At 41.3% G+C, this 23,733-nt stretch overlaps 1 protein-coding gene across 1 annotated transcript in view; it reads right to left on the bottom strand.

Annotated features, from left to right (window-relative positions):
- The window catches only part of SH3BGRL2 (SH3 domain binding glutamate rich protein like 2), a 152,833-nt gene that overhangs the window by 19,006 nt on the left and 110,094 nt on the right, over positions 1–23,733 (bottom strand). Inside the window, exon 3 of the mRNA XM_061428710.1 lies at positions 6,523–6,708. Coding sequence (XP_061284694.1) covers positions 6,523–6,708 — 186 coding nt within the window. The remainder of the gene's footprint in view (positions 1–6,522; positions 6,709–23,733) is intronic.

The raw sequence follows: 23,733 nt of genomic DNA, 5'->3' as shown, positions 1-23,733 counted from the left end.
AATAATAGATAATTTTATAGGTTGCCTCATGGAAACTAATTAAAAGGTTGTTTTTCTATAAAAGTCTGCCATTTGTCTCTTAGCTGAACTGCCCTCTCTTCATTAGACAGGATGTTACACGAGTAGTTCTAGCCACAGATTCCGTCACTTCATCTCTCTTCCCCACTTCACCCATAACCCAATTCTAAGTATTGGCATCCTTAGCCAAACACATACCTGCTCATCTCAATTACATGAATGGTAATTGTGTCTTTCTCCTCTAGATGGCAAATCCACAAACTGGTTAAATAAAATTTGGCTGCATTCCCATTTCAAATTCCAAACTTTTTAATAAAATGAAAGAATTAATAAACTTATTTAGCAAAGTTGCAGGACAAAAAGAAAACAACATATAAAATTCACTTGTGTCTCTACACACTAATAATCAACAATTGGAAAAGGATGTTAAGAAAATAATTCTATTTATAATAGCACTAGAAAAAAAATCCACTTAGGAAATAACCTAACCAAGAGGTAAGAGACTTGAACACTAAAAACCACAAAACAATGCTTAAAGAAATGAACAGAGACATGTAAAATGTAAAGAATCCCATGTGCATAGATTGAAAGACTTAATATTGTCAAGATGTCAATGCCGCCCAAAGCAATCTAAAGATCCAACATTTAAAATTCTAATGGCATTTTTTTTGCAGAAATAAGGAAAAATTCTAAAATTCATATAGAATCTCAAGCCAAAACAAGTTTGAAGAAAGACAAAGTTAAAGAAACCACACTTCCCAATTTCAAGACATATTACAAAGTTACAGTAATCAAAATAGTGTGGTATTTGCATAAAGACAGGCATATAGACCAGTGAAACAGAATAGAGTCCAAAATATAAATAAATAAAGAAGCCCTCACACATACAGTCGAATGATCTTGAACAAAAGCGTCAAGATCACTCCATGGGAAAAGCACAGTGTCATCAACAAATGTAATAGGAAAACTAGATAATGACATGCAAAAGAATGAAGCTGGACACTTATACCATATAAAAAAATCAGCATAAAAAAAATGAATTACAGACCTAAACATAAGACCCCCAAACTACAAAATTTCTAGAAGACAACATAGGGAAAAAGCTTCATAACACTGCATTTGGCAAGTCATGATTTCCTGAGTGTGACCCCAAAAGCCCAGGCAACAAAAACAAAAACAGCCAAAGGAGTCAATATCAAACTTACAAAGTTTGTTCATCAAAAGACACAATCGAGAAAAGTGAAAGGCAACCTAAGAATGGGAGAAAATATTTGCAGATTACGTATCTGATAGGAGGTTAATATTCAGAATATACAAAGAATTTTTACACAGTGACAAAAAATCAAATAACCCAATTAAAAAGTGGGCAAAGGACTTGGACAGACATTTCTCCAAAGACAATATACTAACAGAAAACAAAGTATAGGAGATGTTCAATATCACTAATCACCAAAGAAATGCAAATCAAAACCACAATACCCTTATACCCATTAGGATCAGATCAGATCAGTCGCTCAGTCGTGTCCAACTCTTTGCGACCCCATGAATCGCAGCACGCCAGGCCTCCCTGTCCATCACCATCTCCCGGAGTTCACTGAGACTCACGTCCATCGAGTCAGCGATGCCATCCAGCCATCTCATCCTCTGTCGTCCCCTTTTTCTCCTGCCCCCAATCCCTCCCAGCATCAGAGTCTTTTCCAATGAGTCACCTCTTCGCATGAGGTGGCCAAAGTACTGGAGTTTCAGCTTTAGCATCATTCCTTCCAAAGAAATCCCAGGGCTGATCTCCTTCAGAATGGACTGGTTGGATCTCATTAGGATAGGTACTCTCAAAAACAACAACAACAACAAAAAACCCCCCAAAGAACAGAAAATAGCAAGTGTTGGTGGGGATACAGAGAAGTTAGAACTTTTGTGCACTATTGATGGGATTATAAAACGGTTCAACCACTGTGAAAAACAGTTTCGCAGTTCCTCAAAAAATTAAAAACAGAATTGGTATATGATATGCAGTAATTCCACTTTTATGTATGTATCCCAAAGAACTGGAAACAGTACCTTGAAGAGATATTGCAAACCCATGTTCATAGCAGCACTATTCACAATAGCCAAGAGGAAAAGGTAGAAGCAACCCAGTGTTCATCATGGATGAGTAGAAAAACAAAATGTGACACACACAGACAATAGAAGCCCCTCAAAATTCATACATTTCAATGCCAATGCCCAAAGGAGGCAACTAGGTCTGCAGAGCCCTCTTGGATGAGATTACAGCTCCATTAACCCCTTCACTACAAGAGGATACTCCAGTAAGTTGGCAATCTGCAACCCAGAAGAGGGCCTTCACCAGAACCCAGCCCTGCTGCTACTAAGTCACTTGAGTCGTGTCTGACTGTGCGACCCCAGAGACGGCAGCCCACCAGGCTCCCCCGTCCCTGGCATTCTCCAGGCAAGAACACTGGAGTGGGTTGAACCCAGCCCTAGTGTAACCCTGATCTTCCAACCTCCAAAACTCTGAGAAATAAATTTCTATTGTTTGTAAGCTAGCCAGTCTGTTGTATTTTGTTACATCAGTCTTAATGGATGAAGATATACATGATGGATGACATCATGTACGTTCTTTAACCTTAAGGACATTGTGCTATGTCCTCTGACATAGCACAAAGGACAAAGACTGTATGATTTCACTCCTAGGAGGTCTCTAAACTAGTTGAATTCAATAGATATAGAAAATAGAATGATGGTTATCAGGGGCTGGGGGAGAGGACAAACAGGTGTATTTAACGAGTATAAGAATCTCAGTTCTTCCAGATGAAAAATCCTGGGGAACCTGTTTTACAGCATTGTGAATATACGTAACATTACTCAACTGTACACTTAAAAGTGGTTAAGACAGTAAATTTGGGGGCCTTCCTGATGGTCCAGAGGGGAAGGCTGTGCATCCACTGCAGGAGGCAAAGGCTCAGTCCCTGGTAGGGGAACTAAAATCCCACATGCTGAGTGGTGCAACCAAAAAAAAAAAAAAAAAGAAAGTAAATTTAATGATAAATATTTAAATATATATAAAGAAATCCAAATCTTTTTTTTTTCTTCCTTCTAAATAGGGAGGGAGAAAAGAAATGGGAGGAAATGTTTTCATTTTGTGCAGATGTGTGCATTTTCATTTCTGGTGCATTCCACACATGCCAGTTCCACAGACAGAGAACAGAGTTTAAACCTTCCTTGAACATGAGGATCCGAGCTTTCTAAAATGAAGAAAGCCTACATGTTGGGATGCTGACCTTTAGGTCTTCATTTCCAGAGAAGAATCTTGCTCATGGTAGGACATTTCAGGCAGACAGAAAGAACCACCAGTCCACGTTAATAAGTGTTCTTGCCCACAAACTAAAATAGACACTGGAAACTTGAAAGAAATATATAAAGGTATGGGGGGAACTCACAGAATCCATATTAGGGCTGGAGATCCAGTTTAGAAAACAAGAGGAATTTCCATGTCTGGGAAGCCAAGAACACATCCAGGCCAAACCCCAGGATCAGCTTCCTCAAGGTGCCAAACATACAGTGTCCAGCCACCAGGTTATACCTGGCCCCATCACTCCCTGATACTCACTGAGCCACCCCCAACTGATGCTATTTCTGCATCATTTCCTTGATGTCCAAATCTAGGGTGGGAAGAAGCCATGCCAGGATGCTTTCATTTGGTGGGAAATTTCAAATGCTAAAGGCAGGATTTTCAAGTGTTAAAGGAGAGAAAGGGCAATCGTCCACACTGGTTAGCAAACAGCTTCAGTTCAGTTCAGTTCAGTCGCTCAGTTGTGTCTGACTCTTTGCGACCCAATGAATCGCAGCATGCCAGGCCTCTCTGTCCATCACCAATTCCCGGAGTTCACCCAGACTCACGTCCATCGAGTCAGTGATGCCATCCAGCCATCTCATCCTCTGTCGTCCCTTTCTCCTCCTGCCCCCAATCCCTCCCAGCATCAGACTCTTTTCCAATGAGTCAACTCTTCGCATGAGGTGGCCAAAGTACTGGAGTTTCAGCTTTAGCATCATTCCTTCCAAAGAAATCCCAGGGCTGATCTCCTTCAGAATGGACTGTGTCTCACATGCCTAGCTCATCCAGTTTAAAACAAAGTAGTAAAATTTCCAGCCAATTTAGGAAACAGGAGAATCTTTGTGCTTACTGGATCCTGTCATTTGCAATACGACAGGTTTCCACAGGTTATCCAACCAGATAAGCCCACTCATAAACTGTCACTGGGCAAAGAAAGGTGCACAGGAGCAGGTGGTTTGAATGAAGCCATGGTTCACTGCCCTCTAATTCTTCTGTTTTTCTCAAAGTCGAATTTATTGGACCTTGATAAAAGCAGACACTGTCTTCAAAACTGCTGCCAGAACAGACTATAACGACAGAATGCATATACAACACTGCTGTCACCACCACTGTGGGACTGACTCTGCTCTAGCAGAGAAGATGCCATTTATCTGGCACAGTTGATAAATATGGAAGCCTCTAGCCAGCTGCCAGTCTACCTGAAAAAAATTCCATAGACTCCATAGGGCAAAGATATACAGAGATTTAGAAAGTCATAAAGAAGTGAAAATTAAAAAAAAGGAATTAACTTTATTCCACTTCACATTCTTTTTTATTCTTTAAATACATTCCTCTACTCAAAAGGGCCCTGAAGACTTTGGCTGTTATGGTGACAAAGCAAAGATGTCTCTACCTGCCTCTTAATAGGGCTATGAAACAATAAGGATTAAAAACAACTCCACTTTTAAAATAAAACTAGGAGACGCCGATGGTCCTGAACCACATAAGCAGCAAATGGGTAGAGAAATAGACAAGAGCAGAGGATGGTCACACTTCTGTGTCTGAAGAGGCAGCATCAACAAGAAATAAGCTGTATTATTATATAAGAATAAAGGTCACTATTTTTGTGGATTTTTTTGAGTCATGATCACATATTTTATCAAGGAAAATATATGGTAACCAAGGGTGTATCCCACTCATGATCACAGAGTCTAGAAAATGTATCAATACTTTCATGCCTGCAGGCCAAAATGAGATAACAGCTGAAAATTTGTGTAAACTGTACAATTCAAAATAAAGCTGCTAGGGACTTCCCTGGTAGTGCAGTGGCTAAGACTCAGACTCCGATGCAGGGGGCCCAGGTTTGATCCTCGGTCAGGGAACTAGAACCCACATACATGCCACAGCTAAGAGAGTTTTCACATGCCACACACACCAACGGAGATGGAAGATCCCACATGCGGCAGCTAAGACCCAGTGCAGCCAAATGGGTAAGTAAATATTAAAAAATAAAAGAAAGCTATTAGTTAAACAGTGCAAGAAAACGTAAAAATCCAGTGGTTTTGTTGGATTCTCTTCCTCAGATTCTGCAGCTGTGAAAATGCCTTTATTCTGGTCTTGTAATTGAGTGGTAATTTGGCTGGGTATAGAATTTCAGGAGCACTTTAGAGACAGTCACAAATATCCTGGGAAGTAAGATAGATACTATCATCCTTTGTGTAAAGATGAGAAAATTGAGGTACAAAGAGATAAGTGACTTTCCAAAGGGGTCAAGCCAACGCAAAGCAGTACTGGAACTCAAATCAGGGTCTAGACCGGGTTCAATTTTCTCTTCATGACGTGCAAAGGTGCTGGGCACAATCTTTACGGCTTTATGTCTCAACATCTCATTCTCTCTCATGTTCACGGAGACCTGTTTCCTTTTGAGCCACCTAAAGCACTGTCACCCCGTTTCTCCATTCTAGCGGCAACCCAGTTCTTTATTTCACCTTAAGTACCTCCACACTGTAGCCCCTCCCTCTTTCCAGGCCATCCTTAGAGAACTGCAATGCAGGTCTCAAAATAAACACTCATATACTTAGAGCACTGGCAGAAAGCAAATCCTAACTACTCATTAGAGAAATTTCTCAATTTTTTTTTTAACCTAAGCAATAAGAAGGAAAATAGATAATTAGTCAAAAATGCCTTCATTTTCTCAATGCCACAAATAGTGAGAAGGCATTTGATATATTTTAGCTGTTCATAATGACCCAGAAGAGCCTGGCAGGCTCTTGGGGTGCAAGAGTCGGACATGACTTAGTGATTAAACCACCACCACCAATGATCCATCTGGTTCGTGACCATCAAAAAGCAAAACGCTGACTTATAATCAGGTATTAGCAGTTTTAGAGAAATAAATATTTAAGAACATAGCCTTTCCATTCTGTCCCCCAAAACGTATGAATCAAAAAGTATGCTTTAAAATGTAGAACACAATAAACACGCATATGCACAGCTTCTCTTCCCATCTTCTTGTCTCAAAGCAAACAGGAAGACATAGTCTGTGACCTTAGACACACACGCCCACATAACTTCACTCTCTGTTAGATCTGTGGACCTGAATAGGTACTAGGTGAGGAGGTTACAGTCGGCACTGAAAAACCCCAACCGCACCCCAGGCAAAGAAATGATGTAGTAATAATCTAGCTACTTACTCCACAGTATTGGTCATCATTAAATATCTGAGGTGGCAGAGGGTTTCCCTGAGCAGGCTTCTTCTCCGGGGGGATGTTCTTATACATCCATTGCCTCTGCTCTTCTGACATTGTGATGTCCACCTCCTCAAACTCTATCTTGTTGGCTTCCAGAAATCTAACCACATCCTGCTGTTTCTTCTTTATCTGCAGAGAGAAGACAAATACAAGAGAAATGCTCCTCTGAAACCGTATGTACAAGTTTCCCATGTGAACTAGATCTGATTGCTCATTGTCAAGGGCCACTGAGCCACCCCTCCCCCCCAAAACAGGTGATTTTTGCAGACCCCACACACCACCCACTCCCTGGTTATCAAGTGGACGGCTAAGCAAGCCCTGACACAGTGATTTCTGCACAGAATTCTGGGGCACATCTCAGACGGTCTGGGAGGGACAGACTAGGTCTGAGGTGGGAGATTCACTTAGCTTTCTGGGAGCCATAACCACTCCCCCTCCCACCCTTCGAAGTTGACAGGTACAGTCACAAAGACCTCCTGTGCCCCCAACCATTTGAAAACCACATATAGCCCATCTGAAATGTTGACACTTAATTGATTCTTGGGAGTGGCCATATTTTTATTCCCCTCAGCAGCCTCTTTCAGATATTCCACAGCTGCAGCCACTGTCATGAAAGCGTCCTTTCATCAACTCACAAGAGGAAAATGTTCTCCACTTCTAAGGTGAGAGTGAACAACAAGCACCACCTTACTTTGAACTCCCTTTCTTAACCCTTCTTGTTTCTCTGATCTTTATGTTTCCTTCCAGTCACTAGGGGTCAGGTGTGCTCTTGAAGAGCTGCAAACACCTGTGCAGGTTTTCCAACCGTTACAAATCTTTGTCTTTTAAGGTATGTATTAACAAACCAAGATGGGGTCACAATATTCAGTATGTTCAACACAGTATATAAAACATATGAGTAAACAGGTGTGCTTTTTCTAAATGATTCTGGGAAATATGCATAAAAGCCAAACAAGGGAATTCTCAAGTGGTCCAGTGGTTAGGATTCCATGTTCTCACTGCTGACAATGCAGGTTTGATCTCTGGTTGGGTAACTAATGACACAGACATTGAACATGACATTGAGGTCGCTCAGCTGTGTCTGACTCTTTGTGACCCCGTGGACTGTAGCCTACCAGGCTCCTCCGTCCATGGAATTTTCCAGGCAAGAGTACTGGAGTGGGTTGCCATTTCCTTCTCCAGGAGATCTTCCCGAACCAGGGATCAAACCCGGGTCTCCTGCATTGTAGGCAGACGTTTTACCGTCTGAGCCACCAGGGAAGATCCTGCAAAGACGACATGCAGCCATTAAAAAAAATCAAACAAAAAAACTTAAGAGGTGACGTTAACGTTATAGTGGCCAAAGGAAAGAATCATTTTGAGAAATGAAGCAGCTAGAAAGACCTCCCGACACAGAAAATAAAATTCTGAAGAACCAACCTTCACATACCATTGCTGCTACTGCTGCTAAGTCGCTTCAGTCGTGTCCGACCAGTAGCCCCAAACAATCCGTCCCAGCCCCACCCCCCAATCCAACTCCTCCCACAAAGCTTCGGTGACATATTTCTCTGAGGTGGAAGTCTGTTAAATACCAGGAGGACAGAGGCATTGGGAAGCCCATACCTTATATACAGAAACCCAGATCACTGGGTTCAAGTCTATGAATGAATAAGGAGATGGCATAATAATACTGACAGAAATAAAACTCTGGCAAATATGACATCTTTAAGCTCAATATTATAGAAAGAGAGAATTGCCGTGTGGTTGTAAATCCAAGTTGAAATGCCATTATCTTAATTTCTTGAATTAAGCCATTTCTCATGTCTGAAAAAGTTAACTTTTTCTCCTCACTCATACTATTTCAGAATATATGTTATTTTGTAACTCCAATGTGCAAAACGTTATCAGCCATCCTACTTAATTTTCCCTTACAACCCTACCAGGTAGAGTTCATCATCCCTGAGGTTGAAAGCGTTCACCTATTTTGATCAAAGTCCTAGTGGGTGTTCTTCTCAAGACAATCATGTCATTGTCCTAAAATCCTTGTTCAGTGGGCCCCCACTGATCCTTGCAGAACAAACAAAAAGTTACCGACAATTCTACTATCCAACAGCCACTGCCAAAATCTAAACAGAGAGAAGGGTCTAGATTTAATGTCATGTTTGGAGCTCTACCTACCCAGCACATTTCAATCACTCATGAGTGTGATCAAAAATGAAACTTATCTTGGTTTTCTGTATATAAGGTACAGGCTTCCCTGGTGGCTCAGATGGTAAAGAAACTGCCTGCAATGCAGGAGACCAGGATTTGATCCCTGGGTTGGGAGGGTCCCCCTGGAGAAGGGAATGGCTACTCACTCCAGTATTCTTGCCTGGAGAATTCTACGGACACAACTGAGTGACTAACACTTTCACTTGTCACGTGTAAGGTATAGACATATAATAACATCCACCACTACCCCAAAATGTGGGTAAAGGGTCAAACATTTTCAGTATGAGGATATATCAAGACATACACACAACTTCTTTACTCCCCAGCCTCCTGACCCTAAACATAGACACACACACACACACACACACACACACACACACATACAGACACAGTATTTACTGCTAGACTATACTCCCTACAGCCCACCTGGTCATTTCTTTCACAGGATCACACTCAGTAAAAATAGCTGCACCCACCCATTTCATTCAAAAATATATCATGAGCACTGCCCCCTGTCATTTCAAACTTTTTTCAAAAGCACAAATTTTTATATCTTCCTGGCAATTTCATCATGTAGATGTATAGTTAAAACTATTTCTCTATTGTTTAATACTCAGCACCCTTCTAAGTTTCACCACTAGAAACCATATCACGTGAACATCTTTATAAATCTTTTAAAAGTATTTTATTTATTTATTTTTGGCTGTGTTAGGACTTAGTTGCAGCTCTCTAGTTGTGACTCATAAGCCTGGTTGCTCTGCAGCATGTGGGATTTTAGTTCCCCGACCAGGGCTTGAACCTGCATCCCTTGGATTGGAAGGATTCTTAACCACTGGACCACCAGGGAAGTCCATGTAAACCTTTGATGGTATCTCTCAATACTATTTTGCTTCCCTCATAGTTCAGTCGGTAAAGAATCTGCAGCAATGCAGGAGACCCAGGTTCAATTCCTGGGTTGGGAAAATCCTCTGGAGAAGGAAATGGCAACCCACTCCAGTATTCTCACCTGGAGAATCCCATGGACAAAGAGAGGAGCCTGGTGGGCTATAGTCCGTGGGATCACAAGAGTCAGACACGACTTAGCAACTTAGCCACCGCCACCTCAATACTATTTTAGGACAAAGCCCTATGAATGAAAGCCAGATAAAAGGGCAAAGACATTTTTCAGACTCCTGAAGGACTCAAGCTAAAAATGTCTTTCAACACGGCCACCTCAATTTACATTCCTCAAATTACATTCCTCAATTTACATTAGCAATGTCTAGGAGTGTCCATGTCTCAACATCCCTCTTCCTTAAAACCAGGATCTGCAAGCTGTATTGTAGAATATTAAAATTCAGATGGCACGGGGTGATGGATGTTAACTAAACTTATTGTGGTGAACAAATCACAGTGTATACATACATCAAACCATTATGCTATATACCTTAAGCTTATACAGCATTGTATGTCAATTATACCTTAATAAAACTGATGGAAAAATGGTCATTAAGAAGAAAATTCAGATGCATCATTATACCCTATCAACTTTCAGGAAGCAAAGGACAGGTCATCACTCACACTGGCAATGGCTGATGGGAGCGCCAGGAGCTAAATGCAGTGCTATCTGTATTTTAAGAGAAAATCAGAAGAGGCATGACCAGGTTTATGTGCAAAGAGACCACTTTAATACTATGCACCTTAGAAAGAAATAAGGAGGGACTTCCCTGGCAGTCTAGCGGTTAAGACTCTCAATGCAGGGGGCATGCGTTCTATCCCTGGTTAGGGAACTAAGATCCTGCATGCCATATGGTGCCACCAAAAAATAAAATAAAACACCTGGATACTTTCTAAACAATTTTTTTAATCAATAAAAAAATAAAAAAGGAGAAATTCTGTATGTACTGTTGACACTGCTATGAAAAGGTTCCTAAGGTTTATAAGTGAAAAAAAAAATTGTATACTAAGCACTTTTTTTAAAAAATAGAAAAAAATAGGAACATATCTATATTTATTTGTATTTTAATTTCTTAGAAAAATGGCTGAAGGTTATATAAGAAACTATCAAAAGTGGTGGCCCAGGGGCGGGGCATGGAGGAGGGGGACACAGTGGGAGCAAGAGTCAGCACTCTATGGCTGTACACTTTTTTGAAAAATGTGAATGCATCTATATCCACAAGATTAAATACAAGAAATTAATTTGAGAGAGAAAGAACGTCCCATAGAAGACAACCTGGAGGGGGATGGTAGTCCACGTCCAGAGAGAACTGGGGCATTTTATATAAATCATGCTTCCTAACAGAGTGTGAAGCTGGACTCTGGGCATTTTGCTGCTCGCTGGCCTCCTTAACTCTCTATACATATAAGAGAAAGGGGGGGAAAAAAAGAGCTCTAAATCCTGGTTTCTTCATTTATTTACTGGGTGAGTTTGAGCCAAGTTACCTCTCTATGCCTCGGTTTTTCCATCTTTAAAATGGGAACAATAGTATTACCTACCTCATTGGATCACTGTAAGGGTTACATTTAAATTATGTCTAGCTTACAATACTGCCTGGCACATAATGTCTAATGTTTCCAATTATTATTGTTGAGTTTGCAATTTGACAGCACATTAAAAAAAATCTTTTAGAATGCAGTATCAGTTTTAAAAAAGTTCACTTTTTTGAGACAAGGTGAATCGAAATCTATTTTGCTTTACTGTTGTTGAAATTTAGAGAGAGCAAAATTTAAAAAAAAAAAAGATCTAAGGTCACAGAAAATTGATATGATAGCAAATCAACCAAATAAACAAAAGGGTGAGATTTACCCCAGAGAAGGAAGTTTCAAGGGGATGTTTGCTTACAACATTAGCCTCAGGAAGGAAGATGAGTCATGGCACTAGGGCTGATTTTGAGATTTATCAGGTGAATGTGGTTGGAACAGTGGGAGGCCAGGGATGAGTGGCAGGGACAGGCAGGACCCAAGAGAGGCTGGGGTACCAGGTAATACAAGGCAAGAGGAAGCCATCAAGGGCACTGCACATACTGGCATAAACCCAGGGTTCAGATAACAACACACAGCATCACTTCCTTGACAAAGAGCTTTATTCTTTATTTCAACTGTCCTGGAACAAAACACACCTTACAATGAATATTAAAGGAAATCGGGGAGAGAAACTTGTGAAAGAGAACAAGGTGGGGCGTCTGTCGCTTCCTTCACCCTCATGTCAATTTAGCCTTGTAGCTGTTTTTGTTTTTCTTAACAAAAACACTTACAAGCCATGGCAGATGATGCTGGTTATTTACCCAGTAGCTAATCTCCCATTCTTTCTTAATAACCAAAGGCTGATTTTATTTAAGAAAGCAACATGCTCAGACAAAAACTTGTTGACTCAAACTCCTCCGTAGCTAGGGGCGATCACAGAACACAGTGCTGCCCAGTGAGATGTGAGGCGGCCGCCTCCACTTAATGAATGCAAAGACGAAGCCCATTTTCTACCTATTCATTGGAAGGACTGTTGCTGAAGCAGAAGCTCCAATACTTTGGCCACCTGATGCAAACCAACTCACTGGAAAAGACCCTGATGCTGGGAAAGACTGAAGGCAAAAGGAGAGGGGATGGCAGAGGATGAGATGGTTACACAGCATCACTGACCCAGTGGACATGAATATGAGCAAGCCCCGGGAGATACTGGAGGACAGAGGAGCCTGTAGAGCTACCGTCATAGGGTGGCAAAGAGTTGGACGATTTAGTGACTGAACAACAACAAATTCTTTCTCTCTTGCAGAAACGCACCTGTGGTGCCTGGAGGTACACAAACTATTTGGAAAATGTGAAAACCAATGCCTTATGCAAAAATGGTGGTGGTCAAGCAGAAGAACAGAAACCTGAGTCCCTGGTATTTTACAGCTGCCACACTTGGCTTACGCAGCCCAAGCTAACCTTTCCCTATTAGACAAATAAATCCATAATTAGTTAAGCCACCCTGTAACAACTTTTCTACAGCTTGCATCCCAATGCAATGCTATTTAGTAAAACTCTTAATTGCTACATAAAATGTCTTCAGCAATACTGTGGTATGATAGGTTGAAAATAAAAGTTACTATTGCACAGCAGAGTCTAGGAATAACAGCTGTAAGGCATAAATTTCACATAAGTGAAATGAGTATTTGTCACTAGATGAACGGATGAATCTTCCTTTTCTTCGTGAAGCAACAACAAAGATGTTGGACCTCAAATAGCAAGGTATCTACAGAAGCATGAAAGTTGCATTTCACCTTATCATTAACCAAACACCATTACATGTCATCCAAAGCAATTAAAGGGAAGTTGTTGTTCTTGTTCAGCCACTCAGTCGTGTCCGACGCTTTGCGACCCCATGGACTGCAGTACACCAGGCTTCCCTGTCCATCACCAACTCCTGGAGCCTGCTCAAACGCATGTTCATTTAGTTGGTAATGCCATCCAACCATCTTATCCTCTGTTGTCCCCTTCTCCTCCTGCCTCAATCTTTCCCAGAATCAGGGTCTTTTCTAATGAGTTGGCTCTTCACATCAGGTGGGCAAAGTACACTGTTAAATCTCTCAGGCTCTAACACAGGGAGGCCCTCAGACCAATTCTAGCCCACAAAAACAGTCTTTATCTTTTAAGTGGTTGAAAAAAAGCCAAAAGAATAATAGCGTTTCATGACACGTGAAAATTCTACGAGATACCAGTTTCAGTGTCTATAAATACAGTTGTAGGCAACTTCCTGGGGGTTCGGTGGCTAAAACTCCACATTTCCACATCAGGGGCCACAGGTTTGATCCCTGGTTGGGAGCTAAGATCCTACACGCCCTGCAGCGTGACCAAAAAAAAAAGTTGTATCGGAAGACAACTATATCCATTTATTTACATACTCTCCACAGCTGCTTCCACCCGAGAAAAATTAGCATCGTTGAACCATTAAAACAGAGGTTGTGTGGTTCCCAGGTGGCTAGGTGGTAAAGAAACCACTGCCAATGCAGGAAATGGGAGTTCGATCCCTGGGTCAGAAAGATCCCCCGTGGAGAAGGAAATAACAATGCTCTCCAGTATTCTTGCCTGGAAAATTCCATGGACAGAAGCGCCGAGTGAGCTACGGTCCACTAGGGTCACAAAGAGTCAGACACGGCTGAGCACGCAGGCTCACTGCGTGGTTCCCAAAGCCTAAGGTATTTCCCAGCTGCCCTTTTCAGAAAAAGTTTGCCAGCTCTGCACTAGGTCACAGATCCTCATTTCCGGTTCAAAGCTCACTTTCTCGGGGAGGCCTTCCCTGACCACGTGATTCTGTATTTTCCCCAGCCACCACCTTGCCCCCACCAACCCCACAACCCCCCACTCTTCCTTCAATGCTTTATTTTTCACCATAGCGCTTAGCATCTGAGGTATAGGTCCGTTTTACACATGTTTGTCCACCTCTTCCCATCAAATGCAAATTCCACTAGGGCAGGGTGTTTTGTCTGCTGTTGTGTTCACTGCTGTATCCCTGGGTCTAGAATGTTATCTGGCACAGAGGAGACACTCAGTAAGTGGTTAACGGACAGCCAGGACTTTGACGGATTCATTCATCATGAGGATGAGATACCTCAGGTACCACCCTTCTTGGAGAGCCCTCTCTAGCTTCCTCAGCTGAAGTTTTATTAGTTACATTTATTACAGTTTTATTTATCTGTTTACTTGTTTTTATGCTCACATCTCCCTCCACAGTGTCAGCTCTCTTTAAGCACAGGAGGCGCTCAGAAAATATTAACTGATGATTAAAGAGTTACCGCCCCAGTGCTGAACATCAAAGCTTTCCAGGTGACATTCAAGAGATCACACTGAATTGATAATTTAATTTAGGAACAAATGGAATTGAAGTTTAGCCAAACAGGAATGTAGATCAAACACCAATATTTTTCAATGAATGCTACAGCTGAATGACTTTAAAAAGGTCTACCATGCTACTTGGAACTGGAAACAGCCTAAATAATTCAGAAGAATCTCTGGACCCTGAATGTGAAAAAGGCATCCCTTCTAACGTTGCCACTGACCTTGAAGAAGGAAGTTGGATGTGATTCTATGTTTAAATAAATGCTACAGTCAGTTAATTTTAAAAACTGCAGGTGCATTATGTATCATAGTATTTTGTTTCGCCCAAATGGTTTTTTTGTTTTTTTTTTTCAATAAGATTGCTGATAGATTCTTCCCTGCTAGTCCAGTGGTTAAGAATACACCTGCCAATGCAGGGGATACAGGTCGGATCCCTGGGCCAGGAAGACTGCATATGCTGCTGAGCAGCTAAGTCCAGGCACCACAACTACTGAGCCCACGTGCCGCAACTGCTGAAGCCTGCACGCCTACAGCCTACACTACAGTGAGAAGCCTGCACGCTGAACCGAGACAGCAGCTCCCGCTTGACGCAACTAGAGAAAGTCCATGCACAGCAACGAAGACCCAGTGCAGCCAAAAATAAACACATTTCTTCTTAATATATACATATATATATGTATTTTATTGAAGTATAGTTGACTTACAATGTTTCAGGTGCACAGCTAGGTGATTCAGTTATACAAATACACACATATTATTTTTGAAATTATTTTCCATCATCGGTTATTACAAGACATTGCCTATAGTTCCCTGTGCTATACAATAAACTTTTGCTGCTTGTCGCATATCTATTTTTTTAATTAAAAATTCAGTATTCATATTAAGTCAAACAAGTGAATCAAAATGTCATAAATTTCTTAGGCAAAAATTCTAAGTTTTTAAAAATATATATACTATACATATTATTTATATATATGTATACAAAAGCTTTTCTACTACGGTTGATAAAGGCTTGAGAAAGAACATTAAAAAAAAAAAACTGAAGAGAAGGAGAAATTGGAAAACATAAACTAAATGAAATGGGAGCCCTGAACATGAAATAGAACAAGTGAAACAAACTAGATGAAAGTAAAACATCATGATATAGTCCAATTGTTTTTAAACATGATGCGCATAAGAAACATATCTGGAGCTCAGGAGAACATTTTTTAAAAGGTTTGTTGATATATCTGCTAACTGATGGCAACTGAAAACTAAGCAAATATGCTGGTTATTTCCCTGACCCTGCTTCCAACTGCTACCATAGAATTCTATCAACACCACCTCTAACCCCCGCAACCCCTTTCCCCAACATGTCTCCCAGAACTCTGAAGCGAGCTCCTCACACGTGTATCAAAGCAGCCTTCTTGGCCACTGCATTGGAAAGTGCCGTGCCCTGAATGTGTCACCCCCGAACTCTTATGTTGAAACCTCACCCCTAAGATGACAGCATTGGAAGATGAGGTTAATGGGAGGTAATCAAGTGATGAGGATGGAGTGCTCTTATCAAGGAGGCCCGGAGCTCTCCTGCCCCCGGCCAAATGTGAGAACCCAGCCAAGACGACAGTCTGCTCCCTGGAATTGGGATTTCCCCAGCACCCAGCCATGCTGACACCCTGTTCTTAGACTTCCAGCCTCCAGAAGAGTGAGAAACTTCTGTCGCTGAGGAGCCACACAGTCTGTGGCATTTTCTTTCAGCAGCCTGGATGGACTAAGACAAGAAACCTTTTCCCCTTTCAACTCCGGGGAGCCCCACAGGACCCAGATCTCAAGCTCTCAAGTCCTCACGACCCACCCTTGGTGATAAGGTGTTTGGGCTGGGGCTGCTCAATCTGCTGATGTGGCGTGAACCCTCAATGACTCGCGGACACCCTAGTGAAGATGCTGGTAGCTTCCACTGGCAACCTCCTGACTCCAGGAACCCAGGCTAAATAAATGACACTGCACATGACTTACACTTACCCCTATTCTGAGGCACTGGCTTATAAGTAAACTTGCACTCCTCCACTCTCTCTTTGTGTAGGATTAGTTCTCTCCCAGAAGGCTGCCAGTTAACTTACATAATTAAGCAGTCCCTGCCAGATTCCTTCCAGACGTGTCTAGTCATGTTTGAATTCCAGGCTGAACACAGCCAAGGCTATATCCTGGGATCCTGGGAGTCTACTAGTAAATAAAAATATTATCATTTAGAACAAGAGAGGGCTTTTTTTTTTGCTTTTGCTTTTTAACTAAGATTTAATGTGAGCAATTGTGGGAAAGCAAGTTTACAGAAAAAGCACAGAAACACAATAAGAATGAAATAATGCCATCTGCAGCAACATGGATGGATCTAGAGTGTCCTACTAAGTGAGGTAAGTCAGACAGAAACAAATATCTTATGATAACACTTACATGCAGAATCTAAAAAAAAAAAAAAATACAAATGAGCTCGCTTATAAAACAGAAAGAGTCACAGGCATAGAAAACAAACATGATTACCAAAGGGGAAGAGGGAGGGAGATAAACTAGGAATTTGGAAGGAACACAGACACACTACTATACGTAAAATACATAAACAACAAATACCTAGTTTATAGCCCAGGGAATACTCAATATTTTGTAATAATCTATATGGCAAAAGGGGCTTCTCTGGTGGCTCAGACAGTAAAGAATCTGCCTGCAATGCAGGAGGACCTGGGTTCGATCCCTGGGTCGGGAAGATCCCCCGGAAAAGGGAATGTCAACCCATTCCAGTACCCTTGCCTGGAGAATTCCATGGACGGAGGAGCTTATGGGCTACAATTCATGGGCTCACAAGGAGTTGGACACAACTGAGCAACTAACATACATATACACATACGGGAAAGGAATCCGAAAAAGAACATATGTATTTGTACACATCTGAAACACTTTGCAGTATGCTTGAAACTAACACAACACTGTAAATCAAATCTACTTCAATGAAGAAATTAAAAAAGAAAAAAGACAAAGCACAGATGGAAGACAAGGAAAAACTAGAGGAAAAATAAGTATTTTAGAGTTAGACTGTCCTGGTTTTAACCCTGCCCCTGTCAGTTGAGGAGCCTTCCTGATATTATTAAGCTTCTCTTTCGGCCCTAGTTTTCATATCTGTGAAATAGACTCAGTATCTTTTTTCATAGGTTTACTGGGAGGATTAAGGAAGAAAAGAGCTAAACAGTATTTTTGCCTGAGACATCCCATGGACAGGGGAGCCTGGTGGGTGATGGTCCACAGGGTCGCAAAGAGTGGGACAGGCCTGTAGCAACTTATCATGCGTGCAAACAGTAAGGGGCATTGTTCAATTATTTCATTCATTCAAGCATATTAACTTTTCCTCCTTTACCCTAGATACAGCCTTTGGCAAAAAATACAAAGTAACTTCTGAGAACTTTCAAAGGCTTTGGGAATTGGATGCCATAGTTCTTCATTTCACCTCCTTCTGCACTTCAAATACACAGATTTCTTTCTTTTGACTTGAGGCAGATGTAAGGCTGGTTAGGGCCTTTTATGTCTCTCACAAGGAAACAGTCAAAGGCAGAGCAAGGGCAGAGAAGACATATTTTCTTATAACTTGATGAGACCTACAGAGAAGGAGCTGGACTAAACTAGGAAGCGGAGGGGGCGTGAGGCCAACTCCTCCTTCCAATCAAAAAGGTAGGAATGGGCTCATGACCCTTCCCTGGTCAGAGACCCAGGAACTTTCCCGGGATTAAGTAGGGTGCCTCAAAGATCAATCATTCCGTGGCAAATTCTTTAACTAATACCACACTGTGGGACTCACTAGGCTTTATATTCTCGAAAAGAGGATGCAAATGGCAGATGCTAGTTAGCCCAAAGCTATTCTCTACTTCTCCTGTGAAGCCTGGGAAGTCAAAGCCCCAAGTTCCCAGCCATCCTTGCAGCTGGGCAGCCATAGGACCCAGAGGCCACAGCTGAGCAGGGGCTGAAGTCCACAGGGCAGGGCTTCTGAACAAGGCTCTGCTTCCCTGCTGTAGCTGCCCTTCCTTCCTCTTTTTGCTCAAAACCACGGCATGAGGGCTGGAAGTGCAGGGGCCACCTTTCACTGCTGGGCAACAGGCGTCAGGAAAATGTCAAGAGAATCCCAGAAACACAGGTCTGAACAAATCAGTTTCCATATTTACCAACAGAGACCAAAACACCTGCTCATTTAAGCTTGGGTTACTCAGGTTTTACCTTCAGAGAGACATACTCCTTCCTGAAACAGCCATTGGTATGTCTCCTTTATGGAGAGCAGGGCAGGGGTGCAGACTACACCCCAACAAGCCATCAACTCACTGGCAACATTCAAACGCTGTTTAACTCCACATGCGATTACACACAAATGGCTGTGTCTCCAGTGTCTATTTCAGTCTGTCTTACTAGAAAGCAAACACCAGGTCACCACGCCAGAGATAACAAGAGAGGCTGTCCTGCAAGAGATTGAAACTTGAGTTTCAGGGAATCAGAGTGTCAGAAAGGGGAATTGTGAACCACAGGGCAATGTTTGAAAGAATCACTATTATATGTTGTAAATTAAAGCAACACATTTTCAATGATGGAAAAGATCATGCTTTTTCATCTGTGTATCATTAGCAAACTCCCTGGTACTTAGGAGGCACTCCATATGTTTGCATTAAACAAATAAACATTACTGAGCTTGAATAAATACTATTAACATACTTTCTTTTTAACCAGTAAATATTTTGGATCCTGTTTCCTTGCATTGGCTTCTTTCCCCCATGTTTATAATGTTAAGTCATCTTTTTAATAAAAAAAAAAAAACCCATAGTATCATCCTGAAGTAATTATTTTTCATGTTACTTTCCAAGGATTCAACATTCATAAATAGATTTTATATGCTGCCACAATAACATATATACTTGGAATAGAATGTTTCAGATGTATTACAAAAATTTTGTGCTTTTATAATCTTCACAGTTATCTTACCATATGATGCATTATCTTATTTACTCTAATATTTAGAACATTATCCTACTGCTGGAAATTTAAGTATATACTAGAGATATTTTTCTTTTATATAAAAAAAATATTCTAAATGGGCTGACATTTTTCATGGTGACAAATGATATCAACAGTAAGCCACCTAACAGATATTAAAACACAAGAGTCACTCACATGTACACACAGACCCTATTCTTTCTTTATTTGTTCCTTCAAACTAAAGATGATACTTTTGTCAAGTGTCTCACAAAATGGATTTTAGGAAATGTTTGATATTTTTATTCGGTTACTGTAAACAGAGCTCGTCATCTATAAAAACTGTCACTATGAAAACCTAGAAACATAATTTTCTAATCTACTAAGTCTTTCAAATGAAAAGTTTCAGTGCCTTTTTTTAAGTGTAGAAATCTAACAACACCTTTCAATTAGTTTTCAGGAACAACTAAAAGATATCAGGGAAGACAGTATGATTTTAATGACAACATGTTTACCACTTCTGCACTATTGATGAATGGGATCAGAAAAAGGATTATCACTGCCCTTTAATTCTAATGATGCTTATCCTCCATTTGCATTGACATATTTTTAGGAGTTACAATGGCTAGACTTCCCTGGTGGTCCAGTGGTTAAGAATTCACTTGCCAATGCAGGGGACATGAGTTTGATCCCTGGTTAGGGGAGATTCCACATGTCTCGGGGCGACTAAGCCCACGAACCACAACTACCGAGCTGGCGCTCTAGAGCTTGCGTTCCGCAGCAAGAGAAACCGCTGCAAGGAGAGGCCCGTGCACCACAACCAGCAAAGCCCTTGCACGGGAATGAAGACTCAGCCAAAAATAAATTAGTTAATTAAAAAAAAAAAGACAAATGTTAAAAGCAGACTTTCAAATTGTAGTACTGATCTTTAGCTCTCATTGTTCTCATTAAGAAAAAAAATTTTTGATGAAAGATTTTTATCATTAAAAATAAAATTAAGAATGCAGTTTTAACTGTATCCCATTATTCTATCATTGCTTTAACTGACATTTAAAAATGCATGCACTTTATTAGTATAGTAATGTATACATAAAATTCATTTAAAATATATACATATTGGGGAAATACACTCAAAGAATTTTTTATCATTAGGATATGTGATCAGAAAACTTCGCAGACCACTGTACTAGAGAACCATGGGGACCACGGGAAACGTAAGCGTGCAAATCAGAGGATTTTACATTATTTTCTTTTATAATATAAAATAACATGTCTAAACAGCTTCCAAGTGAGAAGGCAAATCTCTTTTTCAGACATTTGATAAAGATTAAATTCTATTATTCTTATTTTTTAGTGTCTTATTTCTTAGACTATATTTGAAGGTCAGCTTATAAATTCCTATCTTGCAAAACCAGCAAAAATGGAGGGAGGTGAATCCCAACATATTCTCTGAAAGTTCAGAAAACTAACCTGAGTTTCACTATAAGTATATAAATATACTATCCTGCTAATATATTTTCTGTTAACATAACTGAGGCATGGTAATAAATCTAGAGGCAGGAAAGACAGGAATATAAGCACATACTAATATAGCTGAATCAGGCAATACATGCTTGAATCATCACATCTTACAATGTCCTTTATAATCTGCTTGCTCTTCACACTACTATTTTGAAGACACCAAACACTTCCACAACTTCAACTAGCCCCTCTATGAAAACCACATCTAAAATCCGCATTTCAAAATCGGCCTCTTTCACAAATGGCCAACCCACAGTTCCAAAGCCTTTCTCAAAGTGTATACTCACATGTACCATCATCATCTCAAACTTGACTGCTAAAACGAAACAACAGAAATGATAAAACCTTGTTGTCACAAGATTTACCTACCAATCTACCTCCTCCTAACTTGTCTCTTTCTGTTTAGGATACGACTCAGCACGACCACAGACCTGCCTATCAGTCCAACACTTAACGTTAACAATCTACCTAAATGACAGCCTTTGCTTTCTCACACTCTCTCCCCTTTTTAAATTTTTATTGAAATATAGTTGCTTTACAGCATTATGTTATTTTCTGCTATGCAGCAAAGTGAATCCATTATATATATACATATAGCCCCGTTTTTAGATTTCCTTCCCATTTAGGTCACCATAGCGCACTGAGCAGAGTGCTCTGTGCTGCACAGTTGGTTCTCAACAGTTTTCTATTTTACATTAATACACAGCAGTGTATGTATGTCAAACCCAATCTCCCAATTCACCCCATCATCCCCCTTCTCCCCTTGGTATCCATAAGTTTGTTCTCAACATCTATGCCTCCATTTCTGTTTTGCAAATAGGTTCATATGTACTATTTTTCTAGATTCCACATACAAATGACATTACACAATATGTGTTTTTCTCTTTCTGGGAAGAGTGTCTCCAAGCTCAATGTGGCAGTAATAGAATAGGAATGGTGTAGGAAAGGTACTGGAAGAGTGCCTCTGAGGGGTCCTGGTTCATCTGTGACTTTTTCCTTGATGGTTAAAACATTTGATGATGATGTCAAGGGCAGTGGCCTGATCCTCACTTGGGCCACTTAACTTTGATTTATGTTCTAGTTCTGGATAACCAGCAAGGGATGGATCTGTGTCACCTCGAGCAAATCACTTCTTCTATCAAAGCCTCAGTTTCCTTATTGGTAAAATGCAGATCAAATTTAGGGCAGACAGTGGCAATGAAATTTTAAATGACACAATCCATACTCACAGTTAAGCCATAGCAGGGACCCACTGAAAAAGCTCAGCACACTTCGTTACTATTACTGCTACTCTTTTTTTAACGCTATTTTGCTGTATCTATTTATTTTGGCCATGCCCTGTGGCAGGTGCAGTCTTAGCTCCCTGACAGGGATTGAACCCGTGCTCCCTGCATGGGCAGCGCAGGCTCAGTCACTGAACTGCTAGGGCCAAGGCCACAAACCTCATTAGCTGTTCTGTTCTTCGGTCAGTGTCCGCTCTCTCTAGTCACTGAGGACGCAATACCATTCATTCAGTGAGCTCCTCATCTGTTCTTACCAGAAGGGCATTCTGAGGGTTGAGCAGGTGCAGGGCACTGTACTAGGCTTAGGGGGGATGCACCTGCCTTCCTTCAGCTCGCCCCCCAAGAAAGCTGGGAGTTACAGGGGGTCACCAGTCAGAGCACCGACAGTGCCTGAACTATAAAACTAGACAATGCAGAAAGGACTGATGACAGGAATGTTCGTGTCTGAGAGACAGGAAAGTCACTGTGGCGTATCCACGAGTTAACTTGAATTTCATGCTAACTGAAACAGCCTGTTTATGGTCTATCAAATATACATTGTACATCTGCTCTAATTATTAGAGAAAAGGACACACTGACCAAAAGTAAAGACTGCCCAAGTTAAAAATAAAGATTAAATGCCTCTCTTCCTGGGACGCCAATGCTGGTCCTCCTTTGAGGATAAGACTCCCTTCCCAGGGACCAAGGCCATGCTGACTTGCTGTGAACTTGTTGGACTGTTCTTTTTTTTGAAGCCTTGAAGAAATGTATCCCTGACTTGTTTAATATTCTTTGTTCTAACAGGAAATAAAACTGTGCTAAAAACCCTGCTTCTCCAGAGCAGTTTATCAGAATTGCCTGGGAAGCAGGCTTATAGGCTAGTCCTCAGTTTGGCTCAAATAAAGCTGCTTTCTGTTCTTATAGCTGACAGTTATATTCATTATTTCTGTCAACAGGATCCACTCCCTGGGAATATGAAGTGAAGTGAAGTCGCTCAGTTGTGTTCGACTCTTTGCGACCCCACGGACTGTAGCCTACAAGGCTCCTCCGTCCGTGGGATTTTCCAGGCAAGAGTACTGGCGTGGGTTGCCATTTCCTTCTCCAGGGGATCTTCCCAACCCAGGGATCGAACCTGGGTCTCCTGCACTGAATATACCCATTGGTAAAAATAGGTTTCTCTTTAGATGCAAGCGTGACTGCTGTCACACTAGCATAGATTCTGTGAGGCTGCATTCTCATGCTAACACTGCCATGTTCCCATCCCGGGAAGCAGGCTAGGGCAGCGTGAAGGGCAGGAAGGGGTCTCCTTTGGGCATCCTTGCACAGAGCTCGTCACAGCGGAATGCAGCTCAACTGCCCTGGCCAGACTCACCAAACCCAGGAACAGGCAGGCGCTGTCCCTCGTTGTCTGTTC

Source organism: Bos javanicus, chromosome 9, assembly GCF_032452875.1.
Source record: "Bos javanicus breed banteng chromosome 9, ARS-OSU_banteng_1.0, whole genome shotgun sequence".
In the NCBI taxonomy this organism is placed as follows: domain Eukaryota; kingdom Metazoa; phylum Chordata; class Mammalia; order Artiodactyla; family Bovidae; genus Bos; species Bos javanicus.
The sequence above is the reverse complement of the archived record's forward strand: the minus strand, read 5'-3'. Positions and strand labels throughout refer to the sequence as shown.